The 27,565-nt window shown below is 52.2% G+C and overlaps 2 protein-coding genes across 4 annotated transcripts; one reads left to right on the top strand and one right to left on the bottom strand.

The window, feature by feature from the left end:
* Positions 1–1,994: 1,994 nt before the first annotated feature.
* Positions 1,995–14,493, top strand: FOXP3 (forkhead box P3). Of its 2 annotated transcripts, XM_075999072.1 has the most exons (12): positions 1,995–2,038; positions 8,403–8,634; positions 9,162–9,266; positions 9,354–9,492; positions 9,889–9,976; positions 10,046–10,150; positions 11,005–11,092; positions 11,261–11,359; positions 12,124–12,274; positions 12,637–12,713; positions 14,058–14,159; positions 14,344–14,493. In XM_075999072.1, exons 2-12 carry the CDS (start codon positions 8,425–8,427, stop codon positions 14,491–14,493), a joined length of 1,314 nt encoding a protein of 437 aa, XP_075855187.1. In that variant the 5' UTR covers positions 1,995–2,038; positions 8,403–8,424. The 2 variants fall into 2 exon arrangements, with proteins under 2 accessions (XP_075855187.1, XP_012593620.2); XM_012738166.3 differs by having other exon boundaries at positions 9,889–10,150.
* Positions 14,494–15,350: 857 nt separating this feature from the next.
* Positions 15,351–26,770, bottom strand: CCDC22 (CCC complex scaffolding subunit CCDC22). Of its 2 annotated transcripts, XM_012738164.3 has the most exons (17): positions 26,554–26,770; positions 25,409–25,586; positions 22,137–22,269; positions 21,284–21,390; positions 21,094–21,160; positions 20,827–21,005; positions 19,005–19,199; positions 18,371–18,433; positions 18,167–18,286; positions 17,575–17,694; positions 17,375–17,491; positions 17,163–17,264; positions 16,973–17,080; positions 16,621–16,716; positions 16,316–16,375; positions 16,153–16,227; positions 15,351–15,730 (listed from the first exon to the last, which is right to left on the bottom strand). In XM_012738164.3, exons 1-17 carry the CDS (start codon positions 26,601–26,603, stop codon positions 15,617–15,619), a joined length of 1,884 nt encoding a protein of 627 aa, XP_012593618.1. In that variant the 5' UTR covers positions 26,604–26,770; the 3' UTR covers positions 15,351–15,616. The 2 variants fall into 2 exon arrangements, with proteins under 2 accessions (XP_012593618.1, XP_075855186.1); XM_075999071.1 differs by having other exon boundaries at positions 18,167–18,433; positions 26,554–26,741.
* Positions 26,771–27,565: the final 795 nt, after the last annotated feature.

Here is a 27,565-nt window from a genome sequence, read left to right as displayed (position 1 = left end):
CTTCTAAGCTGCGGATTTCATCCCCTCTTGGTGCCTCCTCTGGCTGTCCAACTCACACAAGCCATCTTTGGGTCTCAGACATGTCCCACCAACCCTGAATCCTCAACCAGTGAAAGTTTTGTTTGAACTAATGGTAGGAAGAGTTGGTTGTTTTTTTATTGTTGTTGACTGATTTTTTTTTTTTAGGTCTTTTTTTTTTTTCTATTCACTTTTTTTTTTTTTCCTTGTCTTCACAAAGCCAAGACACCAGGCCCACTCTGGGCATTTCCAGAAGGGTAAGTCTGAGTTGAGCAAAGAGGCTCTCCTTTTTTTGAGGGCTTAGAAGGTGGGGGGAGGAAAAGGGGCGAAGGGGTGAAGGAGTGGGTCTTGGACACTAGATTTGTACCATGCGAATAAAAAGCTGTTTCCAATTTCTCTTCCCCAGGCCTGAAACCAGTCTTGCAGAGGGTTGGAGTGAACATTGGATGACTAGGACCCTGGGCCACGCAGGATGCTGGGGAGCCGGAGGCTGGAAGTCTCGGCCATGGCCTGTCAGGAGAAGCCCCTGGGGGCTGGTCTCTGATGTTGACCAGGGGTTGAAGTGAGTGCCTGCTGAGGTGAGGAAATGCAGCTGCCAATTCTTGGACAACCTTAAAACCTCACAAGCTTCAAGCCTCCAGAGGAGTCTCCAAATCCCAGAACATCCCTGTCACCAAATCCTAGAATTTAAAACCTGAGACATTGGGTTTGGTGAAACCTGAGGGTTTCAAAGCCCAGCACCAAGGAAGGCAGGACCCCCACTGACCAGCTCTGTGATCTTGGGCAAGTTGCTGGACTACTTTGTGCCTCCATTTCCCCCGTCTGTATAACAGCAATACAGAGACGAGATGGAATTCAATGACGAGATGGCATTGATGAGATGGAATTCAAAGAGCTGTGGTGAGGTTTGCATGTGATCATTTGTGAGAAGCGTTCAGAGCTGTGTCTGACACATGGAAAATTCTAGATAAATGTCAGCTACTAGAGTGATGGCAGATATTTGGAATCCTAAATCCTTGGAAACTGGGGCTTTTCAAAGTAGAAAATCACAAAGCCTAGGGGCTGCAGAAGCATCAGGCCATGATGTTCCTGACATGAGAGAGTCATGGTCCCAAGGGGCCTTCATGTGGATGGAGGCCTACTTGCGACCTTCTCAGTAGGGCAGTGGCCAGGGCAGAGCACTCAAGCCCTAAAACATGATGAGGCGAGACTTTCCTCCCTTTCCTGACTCATTGGCCATCAGTGGATTCTGGGAGCCAGTGGTTCTCCAGGTCTTCGAGTAAGGGTGGACTCCCTGCATTTTCCTCCATGAAGTAACTTATATGCCCCTCACCCTCTGTGGGAGGGGTTTGCAGGGGTGTCCAGACTCCGCTGTTTGGGCAGTTTGACTGGTGGGGACCATATCAATTCCACCTAAGGGGAAACTGAGGCCTAGAAGCTTCTGGAAAGCCAGCCCTATTCCGTTTCTTTCCCTGGCATTTCCCAACTACACACAGAGCTTCGAATTCTCATTGTTTCCCCAGAGACCCTCAAATATCCTCTCCCTCACAGAATGGTGTCTCTGCCTGCCCTGAGATATCTCTGTGATTTATTTGAGTCCTTTTCCCTTGTTTTTTTTTCTTAACTCTATACACTTTTGTTTAAAACACTGTGGTTTCTCATGAGCCCTGTTATCTCATTGATACCTCTCACCTCTGTGGTGAGGGGAAGAAATCATATTTTCAGATGACTTGTAAAGGGCAAAGAAAAAACCCAAAATTTCAAAATTTCCGTTTAAGTCTCATAATCAAGAAGAGGAGAAACAAAGAGAGAGAGAGAGAGAGAAAACTATGAGAACCCCCCCCACCCTGTGATTATCAGAACACATACTCATAAAAAAAAAATTGGATTATTAGAAGAGAGAGGTCTGTGGCTTCCACGTCGTGGTTTTTCTTCTCAGTATAAAGGCAAAGTTGTTTTTGATATGTGACAGTTTCCCACAAGCCAGGCTGATCCTTTTCTGCCAGTCCACTTTGCCAAGGTGAGTGTCCCCGCTCTCACCTACCAGATCTGGGAGAGGAAATGGTGGGCAAGTAGGCATGGGGGGTCAGGGGCCCTCTGCTACAGTCGGACACACCCAGCCACTGTGGTTCCAGCCAGGTAAGGTCTTTTTAAAAATAATAATAGTCATAATAAATACCAGAAGACTGATAGGTGAAGTATTTAATCAGTGCTTGGACAGGGACAAAAATAAATTGATCAACTGATAGATGGGTAAGATTTTTAAAATATGTCATCTGCTGGTCTTGATGGATTTTAGAGCTTTGAACAACCTGAAACACTGTCCAGGTGTAGCTGGAAATTTCAAATGTGTCTCTCCCTTCACTCTTGATGCCTCCCATCCCAGTTGGTCTCTCTGCTCACCGTCTCGCTCCTTCCTGGTTTCTCTACCCCTCTTTCTCTCGCCATCTGTCTGGCTCCGTCACATTCAGACTCTGTCCCTCCATCTTTCCCAGGCCCTGGCCATTTCCCCTGTCTCCGTCTCCTCCATCTTGACCACACTCCATCTATCTCCTTCCCCCCTCCCCCGTCTGTCTCCCATCATCTCTCCTGCTCTCATCTCACCTTCCCTGCCTGTCTTCCCACCCAGGACCCTAAAAGAGCTTTGTACGTAGCTGGTGCTTAATAATAATGTGCTGAGTAACATCGCTGAGGACATGTACATTTTACAAGAATGAGCATCAGTTCTGTTTGCCCCAACAGCGGGAGGATTGTGAGCTGTCAGGTCGGGCCGAGTCCTTCACTGAACTGTGCTTGCATCGTGTGAAAGGAGACCCTCCTGGGGCGGGGGGTACTTCACATATTGTCAACCATGGTTTAGCTGTGTGGTCCTACCCCAGGACTGCATGCGTGTGACCAGAACCCACGTTCAGGAAGAGAGCAGGTCGTTAAGGGCTGGAGTGAGCTTGTTTCTGCAGGCTTAGCACGGTGCTTGCCTGTGCTGTCAGCTATTAGTATTTTTTTAACCAAATTAGAATCACACTATATATTGGTTTTGTTCCTGCTTTATTCAATTAATAGGAGCATTTTTGAAGCTCACTAAAAATTGTTTGAACATATGATCTTTCCTGGCTGTCAAGACTGTCCTCACATGGGTGTGAACTGATAGATTTGACCAAGTGCCGATTTTGGACATTCTGGTTGTTTCTAGTTTTTCCCCATAAACATCCCTGATTCTTTCCTTGGATTCCTGAAAATGGAGTTGCTGGGGCAAAGGGAATGTGCACTTTTAAGGTTTCTGACCCTCTCTGCAAATCGTTCTTCCAAAAGGTTGTCCTGTTTTATACTCCCTCTACTCAGGCTAACCCTGTCATTTTTTAATTCTTTCCCAATATAACAGGTAAGAAAAAACATTACTGCATTGTTGAAATTTGCATTCTTTGACTACTCTACAGTTTATTGACTATTTTTTTGGGGGGGGAGGGAGTTGTCCAATCTTGTCTTTAGTCCTAATAGGGTATTCATCTTTTCTTATTGATTTGCCACAGCTCTTTATTTGAAAAGATATTAACCTTCCATCAGCCATACATTTGTAGCAATTATTTTCCCTCAATTCATCATTTGCTTTTTCTATTTGTTTATGGTATTTTTTGTGATGCTTATGATGTTTTTATATAGTCAAATAGGTTAGTCTTTTCTTCTGTGGTTTCTGTCTCTGGTTTTGTGCTTAGAAAGTCTTTTCCCACTTGAAAATTAGATAAATGTTCACCTATGTTGGCTTTTAGTCTTTTATGGCTTCATTTTTTCCATTTACTGTAGAGGTTAAGAATGTGGGTACTGGAGCCAGACTGTCTGGGACAAACTCAGCCTCACCCTAAGCAATCTGTGTTAATTTCCAGCCAGGCACTCTCTCCAGACCTCCATTTCCTCATGTGTGCCATGATGGTTATAATAGTACCTACCTCAAAGGGTCTTTGTGAAGACTAAATTTATTAACCATGATTTACCATGGCTTAGCACACAATTAGGGCCTAACACACAATAAACCCAACATCAACATTAGATATTAAAATTAATCTCTTTAATGGATCTGAGTGTTTTAGGGTATATGATGATGATGACATTTCAAACTGGGGGGGGTGGGAAAATGGATGGATTATTCATTCAATAACTTTATTTTCCTCCTAATTATCTCAGAAATATTTACTAAACAATCCATCCTCCACCATCCCTCAGTTGAAATGCCACATTCATCACAAACTCAACTCCCTCTTTATAAGGGTCTGTGTCCAAGTTTTCTACTCTGTTCTGTTCCACAGTATCTGTTCTAGTACCTGGGCCATGCTATTTTGCTGGTTGTCTCTTTGCAATACAATTCAACCCAGCTATGGGCGTCCCTGGCCCCTCACCCAGCCTTATTCTTCGTGATTTCAGGAAAATCAGTTCCTCCAGTCAGAGACCAGCTACTATTCTTATTTAGGGCAATATCTCTCTCTCTCCGTCTCTATCTCTCTGTTTCTCTCAATGTCTCTCACTCTCTTGTTCTCTGTCTCTTGCTCTCTGTATCTGTCTCTCTCCCACCTTATGTGTCTCTTCATCTCTCTCAGTTATCTCTTAGTCGTTGTGTCTTTCTGTTCCCCTTCATCTTTCGGTCTGCCCTCTCCCTCTCTCTGTTGCTGTCTCTCTTTTTCTCTGTGTCTCTCAGCCAAGTCCCCTTGACAGAGAGGCAATTGTCAACCTGAAGCCCTGCAGATACCCAATGACTCACTCAGATACAGAGCAGAAGAGTCCTGGGCCTCATATGCCCCACACCTCTCCCTTTCCAAGCCTAGAAGGGCAAGCTGAGACCCAGAGATGGGTGGGAGGGCTTCTCCCAAGGCCTTACAGAGATGCAGTTGAGACCCAAGCCCAGATCTCAGGACTCTCGGCAGGACCTTAGCTTTGTCTTTCTCCCTCACTGCGGGCCTCAGTTTGCCCATCAGCACCCATAAGGGCAAAGGAGGACCTTGGCTGCCATTCCCCCTTCTGCCTTCCCACAGGTTGGACCCTGACTAGGGCAGGAAGATCTACAATCACAACATGGGGCCCATAGTTGGGCCAGGTGGAGTCAAAAGGTCTAGTTGGCCAGAGGGTGGTGATGATGGAGAGGTGTCTGCCAAGCTGTGTGTCTCTAGAGCTGGTGCTGGTCCCTGAGAACCTCGATCCTAGGTCCCCTCCAGAGAGCCTGGTGGTGGGCTCTGTACTGGCAAGAGTGGTGGGGCTTTTCCTACTCCCCCATGAGGCACAGGCTGAAGACACGCCAGCCTCAACCTCCTCCTCTTTCCATCCCCATCTCAGGTGGAGTGGCTATGAATCTAGGAAAGTCATCCCAGAATGGACAGGGAGACTGAGGCCCTGTAGGTGTTCATTTACCAATCATTGACATTTTGCAAAGTGTCTCATGTGCATTGACTTCAGCAGATGGGTCCTATTACTGCCTAATTTCCAAATGGAGAGTTAAAGCTAGTTATCGGCCAAGCCTGACCCCAGGCTGCGGGGAGCAGAGGGGGTTATTCTGACCCTCTACCTGCTCAGAATTCAGGATGGAGGTTGAGGGGAGGTTTGCTGTGATTCTAGGCCTGGTGGGCAGGAGGCCCTGTGAAGTGGTGAGCTGCCTGTCCTTCACGTGGTTCCAGGGAGTTAGGATACCAGGGACATTGGCCTACACATACTGAGAAGTTGGATCCATGGACCACACAGAGTTTGTGGTTTCGAGATTCAGGGATTCTTTGAATCTAAGAAATAATGTTCTATGATTCGGAGGTACTAGTGATGTACTGTTTCAAGACCCCAGGGGTCCCAGTATCTGTAGGGCCTGCCTGGTGCTCCTTGAGCTTCAAACCTGGGGCCTCTCTACAGCCCAAGAAGGGCCAGGTCTACAGAGCCCATGGCTCATCATGGTGGCCAGATGGATGTCACCTACCACATCCGCCAGCACCCACATCACCCCACCTAGGCCAAGCCGGTTGCAGGACAGGACAGCCAGTTCTCGGAACGAAACCCATGAGGTTGGGTATCTGCCCCCTTCGCTTCCTCCTTGGTGCCGATGAAGCCCAGCACATCCGGCCGCCATGACGTCAATGGCAGAAAAATCTGGGGAAGTTGGGGGCTGTGACAACGGGGCCCAGATGCAGACCCCAATACAAAAACATTATGTGTCCCAAAAACATCCTCCATGCAGCTTCTGAGAAACCTAGTCAGAAAGGGACACCGCAACAGACAGTGCAGGAAGCTGGCTGCCCAGCCCGGCCCTCTCTGTCCCCCACCACCAGACAGACCATACCTAGGCCCCCTTTCTCAGAATGTAGTGATGCTCCCCTGAGTCAGGCCATTCCAGATGTGTTTGGGGAGGAGAATTCTTATAAGCTTTGGCCAAGTGTCCAAGCAGCTTCAGAAGTGACCACAGGCCAGCCACATGGGCCAGGCCCGAGTGGTAGAAACATCCACTCACTGACCATGAGATTGGTATTGGTTTGCTCCGGCTGCTGTAACAAAGTATCACAACTAGGTGGCCTAAACAACAGAAATTTATCATCTCCCAGTTCTGGAAGCTAGAAGTCCAGAATAAGGGCTGGTTCCTTCTGTGCGCTGTGAGGGAGAATCTGCTCTGTGCCTCTCCCCTAGCTTCTGGTGGTTTGCTGGCAATCTTTGCTGTCCCTTGGCTTGTAGAAGCATCACCTCATCCCTGCCTTAATTCATTCACTCATTCATTCATTCTCCTCATCTCACCGTTTTCCCAGGTCCTTGTTCTGAGCCTCCACAGACGCAGATTTTCACACAGTAATGTTCTAGCCAAGAGACTAAAGGTTTAATACCTGGATTCTCACACCCATCTCCCTCAGCACCACAGCTTTGACAACCCCAATGAGGTAACAGCAAAGAAAGGAAGGAGTGACTCCTCCTCCAGAATCCTCCTGTGCTCACCTGGGTTGCTCTCAGCAGCTGTGCGCTCAACCCAGTGCCTCAGGGTGGGACGGGGAGTCACACACATGCACAGCAGAGGGATTGGGAAATGTGCACATGGGTGTACACAATTATTGAAGAAAGAAGTGGAGGTCTCATGTTGCCATGGGACTATGGAACTCAGCACCTGAGTGTCCCCTTCAATAAAATAGGGGTTGAACTGGGCTTCCCCTCAGACTGGGATTACAAGGTCCTGAGAAGCCGAGGCCCTGCGTATCAGGGAGCGTAAGGTTCTGGGGCTCAGCAGAGGGCCCTGGAGCCATCATGGAGGGCTTTCAGGACAAGGACAACAGAGCAGGCCTTGTGTGGCTCAGATAGGGGAAGAGGCAGAGGAGTGGGCATTCCTGGCAGAGCGAATAGCATGAGCAAGGTTTGGAGGCAGGCTTGGGGGGCAGAGGTCAGATGAACTCTGATGGGGGCTGGGTTGAGGGGCTCCCACAGCCCCTGGCTCAGGCAAGCCTATGTCTCCTCCTCTCTGGCATGTGCCATGCCAGCTCCATGCAGGGTAGGAGCCCAGAGCTGATCAGACTCCTTGCCCTGAGATCCAGATCCTGTATTCAGCTGCCCACTCGGCATTTCTAGCGCCAGACTCTTCATGTCCCTGTACACCTGGACTTTCACCCCCAACCCTACACTGCCCCATGATGTCCACATCTCAGGTAATGTCTGCTCTGTCCTTTCAGCTGCTCAGGGTGAAACCCAGAAGTCACCTTGACCCTCCCTCTCTCACCCCCCACATTCAAGCTGCTAGCAACTGCTCTTGCATCCACCTTCAGAATAGCCTCAGAATCCACCCACTTCTCACCATCTCCACTGCTACTATTCTGACCTGTGCCACCATCATCCTGTGCCTGGACCATTGCAGTAGCCTCCTCATTAGTCTCCTTCACAGCAGCCAAACAACTCTTTTTTTTCAGTCCATCCCTAAGTCACTGGGATAAAATAGTGCCCCCAGGAGAAAGTCGGAGATCAGCCCTGGTAGGATGAGCAAAGGCCACGTGGCCTATGCAGGGAGTGGAGAGGACAGAGGGCTGAGGCTTGAAGACAGCCACAAGTGGTGCAGGAATGGTCTGAGACCTGTACTGACTGAGGCCCCACAAATCTTCACCCATTGCCTTTGTGAAGGACACATCCACACCAGGGCTGTCCCAGCATGTGGAGGCAAGCTGGGGACTGGACTCGCGCACGTGGGGCACGTGTGGGTACACTCATGTACCTGTGTTCCTGACACCAGTGTGTGTGTGTGTGTATACATGATCAGAGCTGGGGTGCAGCTGTGGGGCCCTTTGGCACATGTCCCAGCCAATGCCTGCTCTAACCAGAGCAGGTGTCTGCATAATTTGGATGAGTATCTCGCTCTGCCCCCAGCACATGTGTGACTCCTTCCCCCTCTGTTCATGCAGCCTGCCTTCAGACAAGGACCCAATGCCCAACCCCAGGCCAGCCAAGCCCCCAGCTCCTTCCTTGGCCCTCGGTCCATCCCCAGGAGCCTCACCCAGCTGGAGGGCTGTGCCCAAGGCCTCAGACCTGCTGGGGGCCAGGGGCCCAGGAGGAACCTTCCAAGGCCGGGACCTCCGAGGTGGGGCCCAGACCTCTTCCTCCTCCTTGAACCCCATGCCACCATCGCAGCTGCAGGTGAGGCCCCAGGCCCAGGATGGGGCAGGCAGGGTGGGGTACCTGGGCCTACAGGTGCCGACCTTTACTGTGGCACTGGGCGGGAGAGGGTGCTGGCTGGGGCACAGGAAGTGGTTTCTGGGTCCCAGGCAAGTCTGTGACTTATGCAGATGTCACAGGGCCAAGAAAGTCCCCACTTTCCAGGCCTTAGAGATTCAAGGCTCTCCCCAACCTCCCAATCCCTGTGTCAGGAGAGGAGGAAAACCTATTGTGGTCCCATGGGCACAGCCATGTGTCCCCATCCCCATGTGACAAGAGGAGAGGGCTGAGGCCCAAGAAGGTTAGGTGACAGGGTTGAGGCCAGTTCTGCCACTTATTACCTGTTTGATCTTGAAAAAGTGACTCAATCTCCATAAGCCTCAGTTTCCACACACATGAAATGGGAATGGTCATAGTACCTACCATGTGTGGAGTTATATGAATTAGACACAGGACAATGAGAATGAGGATGGCATCTCACCTGCTTGCCTTACTGCCCCCCCCTCCAGCTGCCCACAGTGCCCCTAGTCATGGTGGCACCCTCCGGGGCACGGCTGGGCCCCTTACCCCACTTGCAGGCACTCCTTCAAGACCGACCACACTTCATGCACCAGGTATGAACCATGAATGGGAAAGAAGGTGGGAGAACTGTGGGGAGGGGCTCCCAGCCAGGCTGAACCGCAGCCCATGTGTATCCGCAGCTCTCAACAGTGGATGCCCACGCCCGGACCCCTGTGCTGCAGGTGCACCCACTGGACAGCCCAGCCATGATCAGCCTCCCACCACCCACTGCCACCACCGGGGTCTTCTCCCTCAAGGCCCGGCCTGGACTGCCACCTGGTAACACCTCAGCATGTACCCCAGGGTCCCCAAATCCTTGAACATGAGCAGTGCAGGCTGTTCTGAATAGCAGCCCCCTGGAGGTCAGAGGTGTCAGGGCTCAGAGGCTTGGAAACGCCAACCTCCAAAAAATGTCAGGTTCAGAATCTTAAAGATGCAGAACGTCAAAATCATGGAACCACAGATCTTTACGAAGTTAGTCAAAATGTCAGCACTTGCAAATAGCAGTCTTTCCGCTGCTCTGCCAGAAACCTGGGACTTTTGGAACAGCAGAGCCCCCTGGGAGTCAGGGCCTTCAAGGTTCAGGAGGGTGGGAAGCTCAAAATGAGAAGCCTTGTGGGCTAAGCTCCAGAGCCTGGCCTGCAGCCCCCAGAGGTACCCTGTTCCCACCTGCAGGGATCAACGTAGCCAGCCTGGAATGGGTGTCCAAGGAGCCAGCACTGCTCTGCACCTTCCCAAACCCCAGTGCACCCAGGAAGGACAGGTCAGTGGACAGGGCTGGGAAGGACTCTCACTCTGCTATCCCCTCCCCTGACACCCTCTGTCCCCCCAGCGCCCTTTCAGCCATGCCCCAGAGCTCCTACCCACTGCTGGTAAATGGCATCTGCAAGTGGCCTGGTTGCGAAAAGGTCTTTGAGGAGCCAGAGGACTTCCTCAAGTGAGTGGCCCTGGTGCACGCCAGTCCAGGGGATCCTGGTTTGTGGGAGGCAATCTGGGGTGCACATCTTAGCTCAGGCCTCATCTCGATAGGTAGTAAGATGAAAAATGCAAACGCTGGGGTTGTTGATTCAAATCCCAGCTCCAGCTCTCACTGGATGTGTGTGCTTGGGCAAGTTACTCAGCTTCTCTGAACCTCAGTTTCCTCATATGTATAATGGGGTATAATAATAAAGGTATTACTGTTATTTACCTCCGTTTTACAGACAAGGTAACTGAGGCCAAAGAGGTTAAGTGTCTTGATCAAGATCACCCAGTCCCTGACTGACAGAGCTGGGATTTAAAACCAGACAGCCAGGCTCCAGAATCCACACTCCTAACTGCTTTGCTCCACGGCTCATCATGCCAGCACACCAGCCTGATTTCATTGATCACCAAAGTCCCAGCTCCTCTACATGGCTGTTGCTACCTCCCCTCAGCCCCATCACACATACACACACACCCCTTCTCCAACCATACCCAACTGTTAGCAGCAACTCAGCATGTCCCTCACACAGGCCAGGCCTTCACATAGGCTGTTCCCTCCACTCGAATGCCTTTCCCACTCTCACTTGCCTGGCCCACTGTCAGCTCACCACCCTTCCAACATCTCAGAGGGTGCACTCAGGCCTGGCACACAGTAAGTGCTGAATGGCATGCGTTGAAGGAATGACAGGCGTGAGAGAGAGACTGAGGTAGAGAGGGGAGGGGAGCTCTGAGGAGAGACCTTCCAGAAGGTCTGGGTCATCCCCACTAGGAATGTTAAGCCAGGCCAGGCCTGTCATGGTTACCTGCATAGAATCTTCCCCTACCTAGGCACTGCCAGGCGGACCATCTCCTAGATGAGAAGGGCAGGGCACAGTGTCTCCTCCAGAAAGAGGTGGTACAGTCTCTGGAGCACCAGGTAACGCTGGGAGGGGATAGGGGATAAGGGACAAAACTTCTGTCCGCTCCATGCCAGGAGCCAGGCTACCCCACGGTGAGGGTGGCATGAATGAAGAACAATAGCCCAGGCAAAGATGTGGTAGGAAAAGGCCGGGTTGAGGCCTCACTTTTATGCCCATCCTCACAGCTGGTGCTGGAAAAAGAGAAGCTGGGTGCTATGCAGGCCCACCTGGCCGGAAAAATGGCCCTGACCAAGGCGCCATCTGCTGTGAGCAACCTCCAGCCGGTAGGAAGCAAGCATAGACCGCTGGGGGGAGTGGAGGGAGCCCTGCGGGAGGGCAGGGAACCTATCTCTATATGCGGACCCTGTGATCTACGGGCCCCTGTCCTCAGCTCCAAACGTGCCCAGACCTGGGAATCTGACGCCCTCCACTGACAAACCCTCTGACCCTAAGATCCTGAAACACTGTGATCCTGGGTTTTCAAAGCAACAGCAAATAGCCACTTAGCGAACAGACTATGTGCCAGTAGGACCAGCTACCTAAACTGGCAGGGCCCAGTGTAAACTTAAAATGCAGGCCCCCTTATTCAAATTTCAAGACAGTGACCACAGAGCATTAATGCATGAGGTCCTGTGTAACTAGACGGGTCACATGCTCATGAAGCCAGCCGTGGGTGCCAGGCACTGTTTCTGAGCACTTTGCTGATGTTAACTTATTCAGTCCTCATGATGCCACCATGAGGTAGGTAGCACTATCATCTCCAATTCACAGATGACAAAAACTGAGGCCAGGGAGGTTTATGTGACTTTCCCAAGGTCACAGTTGGATGGTGAAGGAGAACAATTCAACCCCGGCTCATAGCCCCAGTGTCAGTGGCTACATATGACGTCCACACCCACACTCTAATAAATGCAGCTGATGCTGCTTCATGGGATTCCACATTAGTATGGAATTGAGGAGAGGGGGCCCTTACTTTTAAAAACAGTGATTTAAAAATAAAGTGGAAAGTTTAGGCCTCTGAGTCACCAGCCTCTGCCTCCTCCCCCAGACATCATCTGACAAGGGCTCCTGCTGTATTGTAGCGGCTGGCACCCAGGGCGCCTTCGTCCCAACCTGGCCCAGCCCCCATGAGAACCCTGACAGCCTCTTTGCTGTGAGGAGGCACCTGTGGGGCAGTCAGGGAAACAGCACATTCCCAGGTAAAATGGCCCTTGCCCTACACAGTAACCCCAAGCCCCTAATCCTGACAGGCGCTGGGGGTGGGGGGGCTGCAAAGTGGCTCTGCCACTTAACCAGTTAGTTACATCCTTTGGTGTGCAAGTTACTTCACTCCTTTTAAATCTCAAGGAGAGCTATTTTGGCAGAAATGGTGCAAGGACTAAATGACATGATGTGTGTCAGGTGCCCAGCAAACAAGTCCTATGACCATTGACACTGGTGTTGACGGTGGGATTTTAGACAGTGGGATTTCACCCTCCCACAGTAGAGGGAGAGTGAGTGGGGCAAGGAGTTAGGAGGTCCTACACAGGATGAGGGCTGATTTGTCCCCACCCTCTGACAGAGTTCTTCCACAATATGGACTACTTCAAGTTCCACAACATGCGGCCCCCTTTCACCTATGCCACCCTCATCCGCTGGGTAAGCAGGGCAGCTCAGGCCCAAGGACAAGGGAGAGGGAGAGGGAGAGGGAGAGGGGTGAGGACCTGCCTCCCAGACTCCCACCTCACTCTGGGCACCTCAGAGTGGGCTCCTCCATTAACAAGCCCCAGCCCCGAGAAGCCCCAAGCCATGTGTCAAATGTGATCCCCCATGCTGACTTCATCCCAAACCTGTCCCTGAACCCAAACCTAAACCAGGCCAGTGCATGCCAAATTCTGACCCTAAACCCACCCCTTTCTAGATGCTCACCTCAACCCCAACCCTAACCATCTCCTGGCCCTACAAAATAGCCCCAAACTTACCTATTTCTGCCCCTTGCCCTAAGCCCACCCCAGCTATTACCCTATCTCATTCCCCGGCCTTTATGTCAACCCAACCCTATATCTTCCCCAGCCCTAATTTACCCCAGTACATCAACCCACCCCCCAGTTGGATCCCATCCCTCACCCTTCCATGTAACACCTACCTGACCCTTAACCTCAGCCCATCCCAGCCCCTTCATCTCAGCCTCCCAGAACCTTCATCCAGCCCCACACTTAACCCCAAACCCAAACCTAACCCTTATATAACACCAGCTCTTCCTGACTCTGTGTCTGAACTAAACCCCCAGCCTAGCCCCATCCTGACCCATAACTTCATGGCAATCATAATCAGAGACTCATTAATCCCATTCCTAAATCCAAACAGATCAAATTCCCTGACCCTCGGCCTCATTCCACACCTAACCCACAACTAACCTCACTCTTGCCTCTGAATCTAACCACCTGCCACATCCCTAACACATAAAATACTCCATAACTAGGCCCATCTCTGACTCCTGACCTAATGCCACTTGTCATCCCGTCCCTCATCCCTAAGTCACCCCAGGCCACCCCCAGCCTGACTTTTAACCAGCCCCTTCCCTGACCCATAACTCAGCCTGGCGATTTATCCCTTCCAAATCCTTGACCCCACTTCTGACCCCTGACCTTCCCAAACCCTGAAATGTCACCCCCACAAAGAACCCCAACTCCAACTCCATCCAGACCTTGAACCTCACTCCAGCTCTAACCCTGAATATGACCCCACTCCCAAACTCAGCTCTGATCCTTTACCTAATCTCAAGCTGACCACAGCCACCCCATCTAACCCTGTCCTGACCTGACTCTATCCCTCACCCAGCTCCTAACCCTGTCCCTGATCCTTCACTCTGCCCCATCTCTCTCCCTCTCTCACCCCCACCGCCACAATTCTGCTCTCATGTCGGATGCCCAGGGTAGGCCACTGTGCCCCTCAGCCCCAACTTTGGAAGAACGCACCCCTTACCCCATCCCTACCCTCCAGGCCATCCTGGAAGCTCCCGAGAAGCAGCGGACACTCAATGAGATCTACCACTGGTTCACACGCATGTTTGCCTTCTTCAGAAACCACCCTGCCACTTGGAAGGTGAGCTCCTCTGGAGGTGGCAGTGGCTAAGATGGCCTCAAGTGGACTGTGGCTTGGGAGCAGGCGGACCTGGGGTGGGGCTCATAGGCATGTTGACAATGGGCAGGAGGTCAGCTGTTGGTGGCGGGCTGCTAAGCTCAGAGTATGACTGCTCACCTGCTCCGGCACCCCTGGCCTCCCACAGAATGCCATCCGCCACAACCTGAGCCTGCACAAGTGCTTCGTGCGGGTGGAGAGCGAGAAGGGAGCTGTGTGGACCGTGGATGAGTTCGAGTTCCGCAAGAAAAGGAGCCAGAGACCCAGCAGGTGTTCCAACCCTACACCTGGCCCTTGAGCTCACCACCAAGGAAAGAAGGAAGGAAGGACAGGGGCCAAGACAGGGGCAGAGGTGGCAGGTGGCAGGGGTGACAGGTCCTGGATGTGCCCTTAGGGAGGAAGTGAGGTGTCCACTGTCTTGCTTTCTAAAGCTCCTGCTTCCCAGCTGGTAGCCCTCCTGGGTCATATCCTCTGTCCCCAGGCTGTTCACAGGGGGCCCAGTCCCAGCCCCAGCCCTCACCTCCACCCTGCCCCACCCCACCCGAGATGGGCCCGCCAGCCAAATGGAGCCTTCACAACCAGCCACACTCAGCCTGCCTCAGCCACTCTCACAGATGACCTCAGAGCTGGAAAAGTCACACAGACACAGACTGTCGGTCCTGACCCCTGGACTCTAACACAAACTCAAAACACAGAGCCTGCCTCAGCACACTCAAATGACCTCAAAGCTGCAGTCACATAAACAAGCACACATGAGCACAATCCTACTAACTCACATACCCCAAAGCACGCACCCAGAGCCAGCCTTAGGGCCAACAGGGGCAATATCACGCAGGGGTGTGCCTAGATACCAGCACAGAAGCAGCGTCAGTACCCCCAGGGTCTCAGGTTCCAGAAAGCCACACGGACACATAATCACTCATGCTTGGTCTCATGCAGCCCCTGACACATGCTCGGTCACACACACACAGCCCATTAACATTCACCTGCGTATCTCACATGCATGCACACAAATGCACACGCACAGCCCCCCAGTGGGTCTCCCGAGTCCCATGCAGACATACAGCCACACACACTGACTTGCCAAAACATACCCTGTGTCTCCCCTGCCACACACCCCTCTCCCCTGCCCCGAGCCCTAATCCATGCCTCAGCTTTGACTGCAGAAGAGCTCCTTGTTTATTTGAGATCCAAGGCCCCCATTTCCCAGTACCCTCCCCAATAAATTGCAGCCAAGCTCCCAAATGCCAACGATCACCCCGGATAAGGGTTGGGGTCAGGTGGGCAGGGGTCTGGATCCAAGGCCACAGCAAGAGGAAGTGGACAGCAAGCAGAGGGAATAGCTGCAGTAGGTGCTTGATCACTGCCTCCAGCACCCCAAATCCCTCACTAAGGTTGGGGAGATCTCTGCTGGGGGCTCCTCAGGCCTCCCGGACCCGGCCCAGGAGGCCAACATTCTCTTGGCGGAGGGCTCGGTAGTCCTCTCGGATCTTCTCCAGGTTGCTGAGGGTCTTCTTGCCCATCTCTGTCTCAATCTAAGGCGATGTGAACACACACCCGCTCTGTATGCAGGCCCCTCTTCCAGCTCCTGCTCACTGCACCCCATCATGGCCACTATGGGTCCCTTCCACCCCCAGCATCAGCCTGCTCCATCTCACCACCAGGCCTTTGCATGTGGCATTCCCTCCACCTAAAGCATCCTTTGCTGCAAGGCAGGATTCCGTGCCACATCTTCAAGCCTCTGCCAATGGCCCTGGGAGGCAGGCATGAGGGCCCTTGGGGTAGAGGCTGGGGTGCACAATAGGCCATTTGCCTGACCCAGATCACACACACAGGCACCAAGGGGCAGGACTGAGCCTTCAGCCCTAGGCTGTGTCTGGTTCCACAGCCTCTCAGCATAAACCGAGGAGCTGGCCCCTGGCTTGCCTTGGTTCCCCCTCCCACCCCCAGGCCTCACCTGCTCCTCGAGGTCTCGAACCTCCCGCATGATAGTGCCTGTGTCCTCGATGGTCTGGATGAGCTGGCTGCAGTTCTAGGGACAACAGGAGCAGAAGGCTTGCACACAGCCCCCACCCCCTACCCCTTCCACACCCCGTCCCCCAGCATCCTTCTCCCCTCACCTCATGCAAGGCAGCTAGGTACTTGTAGGCCTTCCGAATGGCATCATCTTTCTTGGCATCCTGACCAGACAGAGGGAACCTCGAAAGTATTACTGGGCTGTCTCTGTCCCCAGACCTCCATGTTCCAAGGCCACCCTCTCCCACTCACCCCTCGACTGCACCCTACATGGAGTAAAGCCAGGCACAAGCGTCAGTGCACCTGCCAGGCTCACACAGGGCCTCAGCCCCAGCCAGCTGTGAGCAGATGGGCAGGCAGCCACCCAGCCCTGCCCCACACCTCACACCCAGCCTGGCCTGCCCCACACCTTGAACACGAGCTCATCAGTCACCGCAAACGTCCGGTCCAGCTTCCCAGAGAGGGAGTTGATTTCCTTCTGAAGCTCCTTCGTGTCAGATAAGATCTGGCAGACAGCAGGATGGCCATGAGCCCATGTCTGGGACCGGGAAGCTAGGCAGCTGAGGGTGCTCATGTGCATGCACTCACATCCAGACAGGGCCTACAGCACTGTGTCGGGTGGCTGGGGTGGACTGTGTGTAACTGTTCTGTGTCAGGGTCTGGCTGGACAGCTCTGCCCATCAGAGGGTATGAGGTCCCCATGTGGCCACACTATGCACGTCTGCCCATATGAGCCACCCCCCATGACCACAGCGGCACACCTTAGTGATCTCTTCCTTCTGTTTCCGGATATTGCCCACGATTTCCAGGATGCGCTGGGTATAGGCCAGCCGGGACACGTCTCTTGGCAGAGTCTCTAGCTCTGACACCTAGGCAGGGACATAGCAGGCACTCCCCCAGGACCTGCCCCCCACCCACTGGCACTGCCCAGGTTCCCCACATGGGCCCTACCAGCTGCTTATAGATCTCCTCCTTCCTGCGGGCCTCTTCAGCAGCTGCCCGGACACTCTGGTGCAGCTCCTGGATCTCTGCCAGCCGTCGAGAAGATTCCAGCTGCCGGGAGCCCACAGGCAGAAGGCAGTGAGCAGAGCACACGGATGGCCCCCTAGAGAGGGATTAAACCTGTCCCTGCCCCACCTCCAGCCCAGGACCCCACCACCTACCTCTCTGCAATCCTGGAGCTTTCGGAGGTGACGGTACTCAGCAAGGAGTGGGACCCGGTGCTTTTCCCACTGACCCGCCAAATGGATGACCCGCTGGGCACTACTTTCCACCAGGAGCTGACCAGAGCAGAGGGATACACGTCACACAGGCTGGGCCCCTCCAGCCCCACCCTGCCCCGCCCTACCCCACCCAGCCCCACCTGCAGTTTGCCGAGGTTGGCAGCCCCGTCAGGCAGCAGCTCCACCGCACGGCTCTTCAGGCGCAGGGCCTGCTCTCGCTCTGCCGTGCTGAGCTCACTCTGCCGATACTCAGTCTCCACCTGGCACAACATGGCCCCCAGCACCCCCACTGAGCCCAGAAAGCCTGGGCCCAGCCAGCCCGAGCCCCACAGATGGCTATATGCCCCTCTAGCCTCTAAGGCTTCTCTGAGCCCTCCAGCCCCACGCAGAAGCCCAAGGGCCCCGAGGAGCCCTACAGCCCCTGCCCATACAGACCCACCTCACTCCATGGATGCCTCCAGCCCCTCACAGCCCTCCTGATTCTCACAGCCACCTATAAGGCCTCACTGATGCCCACAGGTCCCTCTAACTCCTACAGGCCCACAAAGCCCACATTCCCTCAACCCCACTGATTCTCTTGAACCCTCAAGAACCCCAATGTGGTCCCCAATGTCCCCCACAAACCCTTCTGACATCTGAGATCTCTACAGGGCACCTCTCAGCCCCCTCGAGTCACTTGAACCCCTCTGGGCCCTGCTTCTGACCTGATCCCACCCACGGCCCCTCACTTACCTGCAAGAAGCTGACACCTAGCATCTTCATGTCGGCTTCAACCTCTTCAATGTTTCGGTTCACTCCCTCCAGCTGCTCCCGAAGGGACTCTAGCTCCTGTTCTTGAGCTGCCCACGTGTCCTGGGAGGCACAGGCCAGTCGGGGTGGGGGTATCAGGCCCAGCAGATAGGCAAGGAGCCAGGACAACCCCACTGTTCTATTTACCTGCTCAGGCCTCCGAGAGGCAGCCGGCACGTCTGACACCTGGGCTGCCTGGGCCTGAGGCTCCTAGGGGAGTGAGGAGAGGCACCCTGGCTGTCAGGGAAGGCCCTGACCCTCATGATCCAGCCTCAACCCCCCCAAAGAACCCCACTCAGTGCTGTTACCACACCCACTCAGCCGCTGACAGCTGTCACACTGTGACTACATGAGGATAAAGGCAGTATCTGTGACCTCAGACTACAGCGTTTGCTCATGGAGAAACCTCCCTGAACCTGACACAGCTCCTACCCACCTGCCCCATCTCTCAAGCCCCAAATGGCATGAGAAGGATGGGGGCCTCTCGGGGTTAGCATCCAAGGAGAGAAGATATGCCCAGAGAAAAGTGCCTGCAGAAAGGTGGGGTTTGCACCAAGAGTACCCCTACACTCTTACATGGCTCCCACCTATCCACATTTTCTCCATTGAAGTCCCCAGGAAGCTAGGGGACCCCTCTGGATACCCCCTCACAGTGGGGAAAGGGCCCACTTGGTGGGCCCATGGGAACCTGTGTGGATAACAGTATGGCATTTGTACATAAAGCCACCCTCTGAGCCTGCCATGCCCGTCAGCACACCCATGTCCACTCAGGCCCACCCACCAGATGGAAGGTGAACTTCTCTGAATGTGTGAAGCGGGAGCCCTTGGGAGCACCATTCCTGGCCCCAGCACCCCAGGCCTGCAGCAGCTCTCCCAGATCTCGAGCTTGTGTGGGGGCCCCGAGTGGGCCCCAGCTCTGGCGCAGATGCTCAGCCAGGTGCTTCTGCAGCCGCTGCCGCTGCCGTCGTGTGTCCTCCTAGGAAGAGAATGCAGGAGAAATAGGAGGGCACAAAGGCCTTGCCTCCTCCAGGGGCCACCAGACAGGTGCTCCAGGCAAGTCACACCTGCCCTCCAGCCCTCCCACTGAGGTGGGCCCCTGCCCTACTCTCCTGCCCCACTGGTCTGGGATCTCCCCAAGAACAGGGGTCTCCTCTTGCTCACAGCCACACTTCTCCCCACTCACTCACTCCCTATGCTGGAAAAGGACGTGGGAAGAGAGAAGAGTAAGCCTGGAGCCCACAGATCTGAGAGAGACACAGAAAACATATGTGGGGACACAGCAGAGACAGGGAATGAAAGAAGCCAGGCGAAGAAGGGGACAGAGTCAGAGAGAGAGACAAGAAAGGGACAAGAATAGAGATAGTTTAGAGACAAATGAGGAAATCTGATTATGAACTCAGTGTGGGCTGGTATTAAGAAGAGATCATTGTTAATTTTGTTAGTTGTGCAAATGGTCCAGTGGTTATATTAAAAAATGAACATCTCATGAATTAAGAGATGCAGTCTTAAGTATTTAGAATGGAAATGACATGATGTCTAGGATTTGCTTTAAAACAATACAGCAGGCCAGGCATGGTGGCTCACACCTGTAATCCCAGCACTTTGGGAGGCTGAGGTGGGAGGACTGCTTGAGGCTAGGAGTTCAAGACCAACCTGGGCAACATAGTGTGACCCTGTCTCCATAAAAAATAAAATTAGCCAGGTATGGTGGCCTGTCTGTCCCCTCTAGTCCCAGCTACTTGGGAGGCTGAGGCAGGAAGATGGCTTGAGCCCAGGAGGTCAAGACTGCAATGAGCTATAATCATGCCACTGTACTTTAGCCTGGGCAACAGAGTGAGACACTGTCTCTAAAAAAACAGAGAGAGAGAGAGAGAGAGAGAGAGAGAATAATACATCAAAAAAGAAAAAGTTGGGGGGAGAACAGATGAAGAAAGATTGGCAAAATGGTACATTAGAATATTCTCTCTACTTCTGTGTTTGAAAATTCCTGTAAGTTTGAAAAAGAGAGGTAGATAAAGATGGAACAAACCACAGCCAGAAGGCAGAAGCAGACAGAAGGAGAAGACACAGAGGGGAAGAGGGGACAGGGATGGGGGGGTGGTTCAGAAGGAGAGAGGTGAAGTACAGAAACAAGGGCTGACAAAGGGGCACAAAAACCACAGAAGAAGAAAGAGGGAGGCAGGAAGAGACAGTGCAGAAACCCAGAGACAGAAAAAATGAGCATGAGGGACAAGCGTGGAAACAAAGAGTGAGGGACTTCGGGACAAGAAGAAAGCAAGAGGAAAAGGGCAGATGGTAACAAATCCTGAGTGCTATAGTTGCTAAGGAAATCCACGCCCACGCCTGTCACTCAATCTAAGGACTGTCCAGGGAAGACAGTACCATCACTAGCCCCCATTCAGAACAGGATCCTAAGGCTCTGAGGAGGGACACTGATTCGTCCCAGGTTCAAAGTCTTTCTGACTTCAGTGTTCTCCCAGCCGGAGGTGGGTAGGTGCACATAGAGAGCAAGGATGGAAGAGAGGGACGGAGTGCGGAAAGGGAAGAGCAGAGAACCAATGTGAGACAAAATAGGCACAGCATGAGCTGAGTATGGGCTGTACCTGGGCTGGCAGGCAGGGTGCCTGGAGGACCCAGTTCTCCTCCCCTGGGCAGTCTCGGCCTGTCTGCTGGCAGAGCTGGATGGCATGGCTTTCGAGGAGCGAGGCCGCCCTCCCAGTAGGCTGGGGCACCTGTGTGGGGGCTGGTAGCAGCAGGGGACTCGCCTGGAACTCCCATTGCTCTGGGGGCAGGAAGAGAGTCAGCCAGCCCTCCTGCAGGGCAACACCATCAGGCCCACCTCCCCCTGCTCCCACAGCCTCACCGCTCACCTCCTCTGCAACTCAGCTCAGGCAGGACCAGCCTGCTGGCATGGAAAGGCTTCTGGAGGGCCGAGCCCTGGTGAGAAAGCAGAGCCAGAGCATCAGGATGAAGTGTGACAGCGGTCACTGGTAGGAGGGGGCCAAAAACCTGAGCACCCAGATGGAGACAAGGAAGGTAAGGATAGGAGTGGGGGGGCACCTGGAAGTGCTGCAGCTTGGGGGTGCGAAGCAGAGGTGGGATCCAGGCCAGGGCCAGCTGGTCCCGGATTTCGCTCCCAATGGCCTGGAGGAGAATAGCTGAGTCACCTGCAGGGAGGGAGGGAGTATTAACCAGGTAACAGTGCTGCAAATCCCAAAGTGCACAGCCTGGGAAAACAGCCATCACTCCTGACCCACCCCCATCCAGAGAAGCACATCTATCCAGCTATCATTCTCATGCCCAGTCACTCAACAAACACTTACTGAGCACCTACTATGTACCAGTCATTGTTCTAGATACTACGGCTACCTCAGGGAACAACTGATAAAGGTCCCTGCCCTCCTGGAGCCGGCAAGCTAGCAGAGGAAAGATCATGAACAGGATCATAAGTACGAGCCAGAACACAGCCAGGCAGAGAGCAGGAAAGGACATGAAGGACTGTGGGGAGGAGAGGTTGTAATTTTACACAAGGCAGTCAGAAGAAGGCCTCCCTGAGGTGACGCCTAAAGGAAAACCTCAAAGAGGTAAAAGAGTGAACCAGAAGGGCATGTGGGGGTTAGAATAATCCAGCCACACAAGGGCCCTGAGGCTGGAGTGTGCCTGGCATGTGCCTGGCGTGTCTGAGGAATACCAAGGAGGCCCAAGGGGTTAGAGTGGAGTGAGCAACAGGGAGGTCCTTCCCAACACCAACTCGCCACCCCTGTCCCCTGCCCTGCAGCCCTTTTCTGACCCCCAACCTTCCTACCTAGCTTCCCCCACCCATCAACCTGCTCACTACCTCCAGCTCTCTCAGCCCTCCAACCCCCAGAAAGGCCCTCCTCTCCCCTCCCCCAACACCCCCAGCACCCAGTACCGGCAGGCTGGTCTGCATCCTCAGAGGCATCAGTGGGCAGACGCTCAGCCAGGAAGAGAAGCAGGTCCCGGAGGTCAGGCTCACTGGGGTAGAGGAAGTTCTGATAGCCAAGCTCCAAGGGATACCCCAGGTCCTGAGGATTGGGGGAGGGGTGGCCCCATCAGCCAGGCAGGCAGGATCCTCCTGCCCTGGGAGCCCTGGACCTAGGCCACCAACCTCCCACTCTCTCACTAACCACCACCCTCAAACCTCCCATTGCTCTCCAAGGCCTCTGGGCCTCCCGGGAGCCATTGAGTGATTACAGTCAATGCTACAGACAGCAAGAAATAAGGTTAAACCTCTGGCCTTTCTAACTAGGACTCAAAACCCATAGGCCACAAAAGAGAAGATGGGTATTTCTGAATACATGAAAAGAAAGAAAAATATAATAAGCAAAGTCAAAAGAGGAATGGCAAGTTGGAAAAAATATTTGGAGCCCATGTCATAGGCAAGGAGTGAATCTACCTATTATATATATAAAGAGTACCTAAAAATAAACAGGCAAAACCCACCAGCAACACAATAGCTCAGAACAAAAGGACTCATAAAGGTTCAGGATGGAGACAGGGAAACAGGCTGGGGAGAAAGGAAGCATTTTTCTGCTAGTTTCTCTTGGTCTGGCACTGCGTGGACTCTGAAAGCAGACTTCTCAGGTTCAAACCCCAGGTTTGCCTCTTACTGTATGATCTCAGGCACATCACTTAACCCCTCCACCTGAAAAAGGGGAGACCAACGGTACCTACCTCAGAGGGCTGTCCTGAGAATGAAATGAGCTAACATCATGTTACCACAGTGCTTGGCAGAGGACACACTCAGAAATCATCATTATCATATGCTTAAGGTCACAACATAAGATATATTTACTTCGGAGGGTTATAGTCAAAAAAGTGTGAAAACTACTTTATTTTGGGTTTTGTTTTGGCATCTCAGGATCAAAGAGTTGTAACTGACTTACAAACTCATTCCAGGTAGACACCAAAATATGGAGTTGGCCAAGGCGCAAAAACTGATGCCAGGAGCAGGCACGTGAAGGGGAAGATGCGAGAACACAGCCATGCTGAGTTGAGGTGGGCTACACGGACAGCATGCAGCTGGGTTAACAGAGCCCTATTGTTAAACTGCTGTTGGCCAACTGAGGCTGCTGGAGGCCGATCACAAGTACCTCTTGACCACTGGAAAAGCCATATCTGCTGCCCCCCAGCCACCCCCCACAAAAGGAGGTAAACACAAAATCTAGAGGAGACAGTACTCAGAGAAGAACAGAGAATTGGAGGAAGCCAGACCACCTCTTCAACACCTCCCACTGTGTACTCTCCTTGCTAAACAGAAAGCATAATCTCCCCTTTACTAGTTCCATCCTCCAGAATATAGCCCTAGGCCAGTGGACAGACTGCCTGCCTCCTAAGGCCACCCAGAGCCCCAGGCAGAAGAACCTGAGAACTAAGTGAACACAAGAGTGAAGGGATGGGCGGTGCTCTAAGGCCTACCACTAAGGGACAGAAACTGCACAAGCAAGGCCCAAATTTAGCAACTCTGACCACCCTGTCCCCTTTGTTTAAATGGAAGTTTTCACTGTAGTTTCGCCATTATCCCTCTGCTACCATATAGTTACTGGGTATGTTGGAAGTGTTTACATTCACTATGTAGCCACAGGTTGCTGGAATGCAAGCAGATCAGGCCTCTCCAATAATAGTAATAGCATGTAAACAGAGCTTATTATAAAACCAGCTTTTCCTACATTCACTCATGGTTCACCTTCACAGCAACCCTACGTGGTAGGTACAGTTCTTACATCCATTTTATACATGTGGAAACTTAGGCTTAAAGAGGTTTAAGAGGCCAGGCACAATGGCTCACATCTGTAATTCCAACACTTTGAGAGGCCAAAGTGAGAGGATTGCTTGAGGCCAGGAGTTCGAGACCAGCCTGAGCAACATAGTGAGACCTTGATTCTACAAGAAAATTTTTAAAAATTAGCTGGACATGGTGGCATGCATCTGTAATCCCTGCTACTCAAGAGGCTGAGACAGGAGGATCACTTGAGCCCAGGAGTTCCAGGTTGTAGTGAGCTATGATTGTGCCACTGTACTCCAGCCTGGGTGACAAAACAAGACCCCGTCTCTAAAGAAAAAAAAAGTGCTTAAGAGACTGGCCCATTACATGTGTTGAGTTGTTCTATAATTTTAAAAAAGAGGCTGGGCACAGTAGCTCATACTTATAATCCTAGCACTCTGGGAGGCTGAGATGGAGAATCACTTGAGCTCAGGAATTCGAAACCAGCCTAAGCAAGAGCGCGACCCCCTCTCTACTAAAAATAGAAAAAAATTAGCCAGGTGTGGTGGCTCGTGCCTGTAGTTCAGGCTACTTGGGAGGCTGAGGCAGGAGGATCACTTGAGTCCAGGAGTCTGAGGTTGCTGTGAGCTAGACTGACACCATGTCACTCTATCCTGGGCAACAGAGTGAGACTCTGTCTCAAATAAAATAAAATAAATAAAATAAAATAGAGAGAGACTGGCCCAAAGTTGCAAAGCTAGTGAGCCAGGAGGAGTGCCATTACTCAGAGCTCTTGAAGATAATAACTGGACACAGCTCTATACTGAGAAGAGTGAGTGCTTCATCAGAAAGGTGATTTATTTTAGCTACCATAGAGACATTTTTGGAGTTGTTCTCAAAAGAGGCAGGATGTGTGGTTGTCACAGGGGTAATGCAGCAGAGTTGGGTAGCCATCCCTCCCTCAACTCCATGGATCCAGGAGCAGCCAATCAGTGTCTTATAGGGATGACCATGTGTTCCAAGCTGGGCCAATCAGAGCACACAGTGATTAGTTGAGGAGTGAGCATATGACCCAAGCAAAGCCTTTTCTGGAACTGGTAAATAGATACCATAGGGTGTGAGAATCTTGGTGCTAAGCTTAAAATATGGAAGCCAGGGGCAGCCTAGGTACAAATTGGGTAAACTTATTTAATCCTCATAACAACCCTACCTTTATCATCTCCATTTCACAGATAAGAAAACTGAGGCCCAGAAAGGTTAGGGTCACACAATTGGCAAGTGGCAGAGCTAGGGTCTGAATTACTCAGGCAGTTGACCATAGAGCCAGCAACCTTAACCACTAATGAACGCTAAGCCACAAGGGGAGGTGGCAGAGAGGAAGGGCAAGAATTTCAAAGGAGCTTGGTTATTTCCTGAAGGAGGAAGGACAAGGATGTGTGCATTGGGAGGAGGGTACTCACCATGCAGGCCTGAGCTAGGCTCATGGCCAGGCGGAACCGGGCAGACATGGTGAGAGGCAGCAGGGGGCTGAGGCCAGAGCCCACAGCAGGGTTGATCACACGCAGGCAGCGGACCACAGCCTCTACAACCAGCTCAGTGGTGAAGGCTCGCAAGGTCTGCACATCTGGAGGAACTGCCCTGAAGAAGAAGCAGACTCGATGTGGGGAGTAGTCAGGAAACAGGAATCAGGCTAAGCCATACAGCCTTTTGGAAGCACTACCAGGGTGGGGGTGGGGAGGATGCCACAGTTCAGACAAATCCTGGGTGCTGGTGAGTATGACTTCCATTTGGAAAACTAAGAACTAGGGAAATCCCCAGGTCCTAAGACCTTGGTGTAGGACAATGGACAGAAGGGACCTGAATTCAGAAAATCTCAAATTTCTGGAGGCTAGGAAGGTGAAGGGGCCCAGGTGGCATGGTCTCTGAGTTTCTGGGTCCCCAGTTATCATGTTCTCTGCATATCAAGGACCCCTAGATATTGAGCTAGAGTTTTGAGAACAATAGATTTTGGGAGGCTAGGGTTCTCAGGAGTTCCAAATGTCAGGGTCCCTGGGTTTCAAGATCCTTGGATATCAATCTCCAAGTTTCAAGCAACGCAAAAATCAGTGTCCCTAGGTGTTGCCATCCTGGGTTTTTAGGGCCCCGGAATGGAGAAGTCCAAGTGCTGATGTTGCAAAATGTTAGGGTCCTGGGATTTTAAAAGCCCCACATGCTGGGGGAACTGGAGTTTGAAGATTCCCAAACACCCAGTCCCAGGGTTTTTGGATTCCCCGAGTGCCAGGGTCCTGAGGTTTCAAGTTCCCTGGTTCTCAGGGTACAAATGTCTTAAGGTCTCCAGATATCAGGGTCCCAGAGTATCGATGTCATGATCCCCAGATTTCAGGGTCCTGGGACTTGAGGTTCCAAGAATGGAAGGTCAAATGTCGGGGTCAAAGGATTTGAGAGGCCTCTGATGTCGGAGTGTGTGTGTGTAACGGGGTGAGGGTCTTAGGGTCCTGGAAGTTGGACCTTTAGGTCCTAGGTTTTAAGGTTCCCGGGTAACGGGGTCGTGGGTTTTGGAGGCCCGGATGTGGACTTTGAGGGTAGGCGGGGGCTCTGTCCTTACGTTCCGGCCTGGCGCAGGGAATGGATGAGGATTCGGTCCGCTTCCTCCATAGTGGAGCCGTGTCAAAATCGGGGACTGGGTCCAGGGCCGGGTCCGAGAAAGTGAGGCACAGCCGTAGAAAGCCCGCTCCGTGCTCGCAGTCCTCTGAGTGTCGTGGGTCTTGCTAGGAGAGCTGGGAAATGTAGTTCTGTGAGCGAGCGTAGCACACGCCGGATGCCTAGAGGCCTGGTGTGAGCGCGCGGAAGGCTTGAGCGCACAATGGCTGCTGGGAGTTGTAGTTCTCCCACTTTCAGTCCAGTGGGCTCTTCCAAGGAGAAAAGGACAACCATAGCGACAAAAAAGGGGCAGGACAAAGAGGGGCTAACTTGACTAATTCATTTAAGGCGATATTCTTCTTAGGGCTGTCAAAGTGTACAAGGGCAGGATTTTAGCACAAAAAGCGACTGCTTCCCTGTGTCTTAGTTTTCCTCTTCTGTAAAGTGGGACTATTGACAGTACTATTGACAGTACTCGCTTCCCAGGATTAAAATAGAATTAATTTATGTAAAGTACGTTGTACTATGTACCTGACACATAATACAGTAAGCAAGTGCTATGTAAATTATAGATCCTCATATTCATATATTCAATAAATGTTTTAATATGCTATACATATTTGTACATTCCAAAGAATAATTACACAGCAAACATCTATGTAACCATCAGTTATTGAAAGGCCTATTCTGTCTCCACTACTTAGCCCCAATGTTTCTCATAAATAAAGTGTACCTATATGTGGCTCAGTTTCTGTTTTTAATTACCGTAGCTTTATAACAAGCCTTGACATCAGATACAGCAGATCCTCCCATCTTGTTCTTTTTCAAAGTATTTTGGCTTTTCTAGGGTTTCCTTTGTACATTGATATACATTTTAGAATGAGTTTGTCAAATTCCACAGAAAAAAAAGCTTTTGGAATTTTATTTGGGATTGCATTGGATCTCTAAGTCACTTTGGGAAGAAATGACATCTTCAC

The sequence above is a fragment of the Microcebus murinus genome, chromosome X (assembly GCF_040939455.1).
Source record: "Microcebus murinus isolate Inina chromosome X, M.murinus_Inina_mat1.0, whole genome shotgun sequence".
In the NCBI taxonomy this organism is placed as follows: domain Eukaryota; kingdom Metazoa; phylum Chordata; class Mammalia; order Primates; family Cheirogaleidae; genus Microcebus; species Microcebus murinus.
This window is presented reverse-complemented; position numbering and strand designations above follow the sequence as displayed.